This window comes from Xiphophorus couchianus, chromosome 2 (genome assembly GCF_001444195.1).
Source record: "Xiphophorus couchianus chromosome 2, X_couchianus-1.0, whole genome shotgun sequence".
Lineage (NCBI taxonomy): Eukaryota > Metazoa > Chordata > Actinopteri > Cyprinodontiformes > Poeciliidae > Xiphophorus > Xiphophorus couchianus.
Window position 1 is genome coordinate 8,774,322 of NC_040229.1, and position 6,000 is coordinate 8,780,321.

At 36.8% G+C, this 6,000-nt stretch overlaps 1 protein-coding gene across 3 annotated transcripts; it reads right to left on the reverse strand.

Annotated features, from left to right (window-relative positions):
* Positions 1 to 472: 472 nt before the first annotated feature.
* dnaaf4 (dynein axonemal assembly factor 4) lies at positions 473 to 5,623 on the reverse strand. Of its 3 annotated transcripts, XM_028029719.1 has the most exons (10): positions 5,391 to 5,623; positions 4,058 to 4,205; positions 3,808 to 3,941; positions 3,309 to 3,510; positions 3,089 to 3,231; positions 2,574 to 2,683; positions 1,967 to 2,120; positions 1,263 to 1,368; positions 630 to 794; positions 473 to 539 (listed from the first exon to the last, which is right to left on the reverse strand). In XM_028029719.1, exons 1-9 carry the CDS (start codon positions 5,511 to 5,513, stop codon positions 676 to 678), a joined length of 1,239 nt encoding a protein of 412 aa, XP_027885520.1. In that variant the 5' UTR covers positions 5,514 to 5,623; the 3' UTR covers positions 473 to 539; positions 630 to 675. The 3 variants fall into 3 exon arrangements, with proteins under 3 accessions (XP_027885520.1, XP_027885511.1, XP_027885530.1); XM_028029710.1 differs by having other exon boundaries at positions 473 to 794; XM_028029729.1 differs by having other exon boundaries at positions 473 to 794; positions 1,250 to 1,368.
* Between the last annotated feature and the right edge of the window lie 377 nt (positions 5,624 to 6,000).

The following is a 6,000-nucleotide window of genomic DNA, read 5'->3' on the forward strand; positions in this document are numbered from 1 at the left end:
AGAATTAGACTAAAAATTACCTGTATTTTTTTGTAGATACATTTTTCTTCTTGTTAGATTAGGAAATTTGTGCTTCTTTAAAATATTTTAATTTGTATCCATCCACCTTTTGCTATTTTTTTGTTTTCCCCTCTGTTAAAAACTAAAAGTTGTACAAGTATGGTAATACGTTTCCTACATAAGATATTCATCAACAGTTACAACTATTTTTCTGAAAGGTCGTGTAACATTTGTGGCTCTAAACAAGTTTTTATTTAGCTGAACTGAAGGCAAAAAGGACTATTTGGATTTTAAAGGTTGCATATTCCTGAGCTAAGAACACACTCTGAGCGTCAACACAAAGTTTTTTGATTTAAGGAATATTTTTATCCCAACCAACTTAATCAGTTTTTCTGAATTCTTAAATATTTTTGCTTTAATGTTGAAAGAAGAAAAAATATTTACAGACTGAGTATAAATAAAATAAACTGACTAAACATCAAACATCCTTTAATAAGGTACAAATAATTATTAAAAAGTTTATTCTGTCACTGAAGTCTCTAAAAAAACAACAAATGAAATCATTTTAGTTAAGAATAAAACTTTTGATGCTCCAGTTGTGTTTAAAGTATTAGTTAATCTATATATACCACCGGTCTCTCTGTTCCAGGTGACTTTGACTCGTGTCTTTGTGTCTCACTGTGTCCCATTTTGTCCAGCAGAACCTTGGATTATGTCTCGGATTATCTGGGCGTCCCTCTGCAGCGCCTCATTGTGGGGCTCGATCTTCAGAGCTGCTTCATAGTCTTGCAGTCCTGAAAACAACAGATTGATCAGCTGATCACCTGTTTTCTGCATCGCCAGTAAAAAAAGAGAAACAGCATTCTGTCCTCAAATAATATTCACAGTGCCATCAAATGTATTGATATAGCTTAAAATGTGTCTTTTATTTGGATTTCATATGATAAACCAACCCAAAGTGGTGCATAATGGATGAAAATATTGATCAATAGAATCTGCCAGTGGAACTAGTAGCTTCTCATTAAAATTAAGGAATTATTTACTTAAAACAAGCTTCTATATTTTGATGAAAAGTTACTGGTAAGTTAGTTTTGTCTTATTTCAAGAGTACTGAGATATTTGCACTGGAAACTAGGCAAAAAAATAGTTGGTAAGATTTTGTGTTTTTTCAGTATAATGTGGATAAAATGTACAGAAAATGGGTCGTGAATACTTTTGTAAGGCACTGTGAAGGTGTTTAAACCCTTACGGAAACAGCAGACCTTCAGTGTAGAGCTCCAGCTGGCAGAATGCGGATCCTCGGCGGACTCTGGCTCGGACTCTGGCTGCAGCGTTGGCAGAAACGGCCGGGGTCAACAGGTCCAGAGCCTGCAGACATAATTCAGGGTTAAATTTGGCATCAGAAGCTGTACAAGTTTACAAAAAAAAAATATATATATATTTCTAACATAAAAATGTGAAAAGATCAACATAGGACTGGCCGATAAGGCTGAAAAATGCATTACTATATAAACGGTTGATATAGAAAATTATTGATTTGTTTCTTGTTTTAAATATTGGAATTACTGTCAAAGTGGCAAAGTGACATTTCCTGTTTTATCCACAGTTTTCACTCCATGTCATTGTTTTATTTTTTATTTTTAAGCAGTTATGATGCACGGTGGGGAAACCTTAAACTGATGCGCAAGTTCTCAACAAGTTGTTGCTAGGTAACCAAAGAATGAGTGAGTTAGTTGATTCCACCAACCTAGCTTAGCTGTTCATGAAAGTTTTTTTCTTTGCCTACATCAATTGGAATGCTGTGCGGTTCTGGATCAAAGTTCAGTTAAAGCATTGAATTTTCTATCACATGTATTAACTATTAATATTGATCGCGTGCCTATGGGGATAAGCACTGTTATTGATTTATTGTCCAGCCCTACGCAGAGGTCTAAAAAAACCCCGTCATGATCATCATCAAACGAACCTTGGAGGAGTCCTCGATGGCTTTGTGCAGATTCCTGAGCTTCAGGTGACACGCCGCTCTGTTTGAGTAGAGAGCAGGCAACTTCCTGTTGAGGCGGATCCCCAGAGTGTACGCATTCACCGCTCCCACGTAGTCTCCGTTTGAGAAACACTTGCTGAAGAGGAGAGAGTTTGTTTACTAGATCTGATTTGATTTCACTAGTTGCGTTTCCATTGACCTTCTGATTGTGCAAACTGAAAATGAATTTGTTTAGAGGGAACATTTCAATGTCGAAAAAAACTCATGTTTTTGCGCCAGCATGTGGTGATTTTTTTGGTCGTATCAAAATTAGCACATTTTGCAAAACTGCAATGGAAACACTTTTTCGCATCACACGAGTCATGTGGTCAACAACCGGCTGTTACTACTGGCGGAAATGATGAAAAAGACGACAGGAAGTGGTAGGAGGATGATGTTTTTTGATGACTTATCATGTGAACAAACTTATTCACATGATTTTAATTGCGTTTCTTATTTAATGGAAACAGCGCAATGGCAAAATTGTGTTTTTTCAATGTGAGTGGAAAATTGACAAAGTTTTGCGCTCATTTGTAAGGCTTCTACTCACTCGCCCTTCTGCTTCAGCCAGTCGGGGTTCCTCTCCTCCTCCGTCAGGTCCTCCAGCTCCTCCAGCTCCGCACTCATCGCTCGCCTTGCCTCAGCCTGCTTCTTCAGCCACTGTTTAGAAGCAAAACTTAATTGCTTTTTCTGCTCCAGACAATCACAAAGGGTTAAAGCTCCTAAAAGCTGAGGCAGAGATTGAGGAAAGCTTTTTTATGATCGATATTAAGAAATTATTGACTTAAAACAAGCCTCTATGTCTTGCTGAAAAGTTACTTGCCAGTTAGTTTTGTCTTACTTCAAGTGTACTAAGATATTTGCATTAGAAACTAAACCAAAAATATTTGGTCATATGTTGTGTTTTTCCAGTGAAAGACATTTCACTGCTGGCCTGTTTTAAGTGTTGGGAGAACAAGTGGGAACATCACAAAGTGGGAAACAAACAACATTTTGTGGAAAATGTAGCAGGAATGTTTGGATTCTAACAATGTTCCAGGGAAATGTCGAGCATCACAGACTCACCTCTTCCTCTTCGGGAACCCGTGACTCTCGGAGAGCTGTCGGGAAAACTCGAGGGGTGAACGTAACTGGAATGTTTCCGCAGGTTCTGGGAGGAGGCAGCTGGGCTCGGATCTTCTTCTTCTTCTTCTCTGCATCGCTGTGAACTACAAGCAGGAAGATTTTCATTGAATCTGACTTTATGAATCAGGAGGAGGCGTTTGATCAGCAGGAAGGGCCTCACCTTGTTTGTTCTTCCTGATATCCGTTTGTCTGCTTCCAGGTGTCTTTGTGTCTGGGTTCCGTTGGATCTGATGGTTCTGGTTCTGTTGGGCTTTCTCTGCTTCCTGTTTCTGCCTCAGCTGCCACGCTGCCAGCTCTGCCGTCGTTTTCTCTCGCTCTGCGTCCTTCATCTGCTGGATTCTGTCTCTTTCCACCTTCTCCAGCTGATTTAAAGTCATTTTAAGTCACTAAACATTACACTGTAAAAAAGAGAATGCAGCTCAAACTTTAAAAAATTTATTCTTCCCAGAAAATCAAATCAAGGTTATCCAAGTTAATTTATTAAGTTATCAAGGTAAACAAATGTAAATAAAGTAAGTTTGATAAATTAAATTAAATTACTTGTGACCCAGTTAAGTCTTTTTTTTTTTAGTTTGAGCTGCATTCTCGTTTTAAGTGCAGGTTTCCAGTAAATCAACACAATTCCTGATGTTTTTGATGCCCTAAATGTGTTTTTTTACCTTCATCATCGTCTCCAGAGCATATTTCTTCTCTGCTTGCCGTTTCTCAGCTTTTTGTTTCAACTCTGCAGAAAGTTTCTGCTCCTGTGTCAGTAAAGCTCTCTCTCTGATCTCCTTCTTTGTTTCTTTATCATCTAAAACACATGATAAACTTTATTTATTACACAGCATTTACACCTCTGCCGGTGAATAAAACACATTCAATTCTGATCTTTTATTCCAGTTTAGGAATAATTTGGAAAAATCTGACCTGTGGTTATCATCAGATGCTCCCAGACTTTGTGAGTCTTTTTTGGTAAAGTGAAAACAGCGACGCCGTTTCCGACTTTCGCCGAGCTTCTGTCATCATCGATGGGTTCGAACAGGAAGGCCTCAAACAGGAAGGGAGGAAAATGGACCTGAGGAGGATGAGAACAAGGAGCCAGATGGATGAATCCGTATTTACAGCTGCAAAACAGGAAACATGTTGCCATGTTTTCATTTATCAAACTGATCAAATATTTCAACAAAAAGCCAGATGAAAAATTGCAATATCATTAAATTTGACAAATGTTTCCTTCAACAGAACATTTCGTCTCCTCACCACTAATCTTTAATCTTTGTCTAAAATATGTCCTGAATTTCTAAACACATTTCTAAATGCATTTTCCTGTAGATGTACTGAGTTACTATATATATTCTTAACTTTTGGAGATTTAAGAGATGATTTAAGTCAGATTTATAACTTCTGAACAGCAAGGTATAACTTAAAGTGTCTTGTGAAATAACCATGATTATGTATTGAGAACACTGGGATTTATGGTTTTTCCTCTATACTTGGTCTAAGGTGATTTATAGAGAACGAGCCACAAAATGTTTTAAAAACTCTTTTTCTGTATAATACATAAACGTTTTCCATGTATTCATGTCCCATCTAAGAAATTACTCAAATAAGAGTGAAAAAGTAAACATCAGTCATTTAATATTTAAAAATTACATCATAGGACAGACCAAAAATTTAAAGTTATGTGGAAATTTTAGCGTTATAAAGGACCGAAATGAAAATAATTAATGTAACATGATTAGAAAATTACAAAATCAGGACAAGCAGAATTTTCCACATCAATTTCTTTCAATATGAAACTTCTGAAATGTTAACAAAAACTGCAGCTTCCGGTGAATTTTTGGTCAAAACAAGCTTGTTCTTCATTCAGTGAAGTTACTCACAGTGAGTAGTGTATCATACTTGAGATATTGAAGTATAGCTCAAATACAATTAATACAATTAATCAAGTAAAAAATCCTCCATGTCCCCTAGGGGCCTCCGTAATATCAATAAACTAAATTGAATTAAGTTTATATACACCAAAAAACTGTACTTATCATTATTAATATTTTTGTTAATATATACATAGCTTATTCTGCTATAGTTTTCTTTTGGTAACTCTTCTCCTTACACATTTTGGTCTCCACGATTACAATCTCTGTTATTACCAATCCAAAAAAATATCAATAAACCATTATTATTACTTTTATTTATTTATTTACTTATTATTAGTTCTAGTAGTAGTAGTTGTAGTAATATGAGCCCTCTGACCCTTCACCTTTAGATACTCCTCCGTTGACACGATGTCCACTCCAGCAGCCGTCGCTCCCTTCAAAGGCACGCTGATGTGGACCGTGGAGTCCGTCTGGGTCCACGTGTAGTCGGTCACGTGCAGTGGCATGTCAGCTTAACCGCGTGTTGGTGCTGCCGATAAAAACACAGATGTTGTTATCAAATTTCACCTTTCCATAAAATTCTGGGCCACCCAGTTTCCCTGCGTTTCCCTGTGTCCTGTTGCTATAGCGACAAAAGAAAAACAGCCTGTTGCGTTCGCGAGCGTCGGAAATTTCATCTCTTTACTCATTTATAACACCGGTTATCTAGACGCCATAACGTTGGAAACTATAAAAACAGGGATTGTTTAAGGTGTCGGCCTTTGGTGTTTAATACAAAACCTAAAATAATCTTTAATGGATATCTAAAATTACCTTTAGCAAGAATTTGGCTGTTAAAATACATTTTCCAGCTCTTTTTGATCATTTTTATTAATATCTTTCGTCAAAATGTTCCTGATCTTTTTTAAATATTCATCAGACAGCCAATAAATGAACAAACCTCAGAGGCCTGCGAGAAAATATTTAATTGGTGGAAAACAATACAACATAAAG

What these genes read in the sequence shown, in the direction of transcription:
- dnaaf4 (XM_028029719.1), bottom strand. Translation starts at nt 5,513, where the DNA reads ATGCCACTGCACGTGACCGACTACACGTGGACCCAGACGGACTCCACG. An exon ending in GCATCTGATGATAACCACAG is followed by an intron (nt 3,942 to 4,057) that starts GTCAGATTTTTC and finishes CATGTGTTTTAG; the next exon opens with ATGATAAAGAAACAAAGAAG. An exon ending in GGGTTCCCGAAGAGGAAGAG is followed by an intron (nt 2,684 to 3,088) that starts GTGAGTCTGTGA and finishes GCTTCTAAACAG; the next exon opens with TGGCTGAAGAAGCAGGCTGA.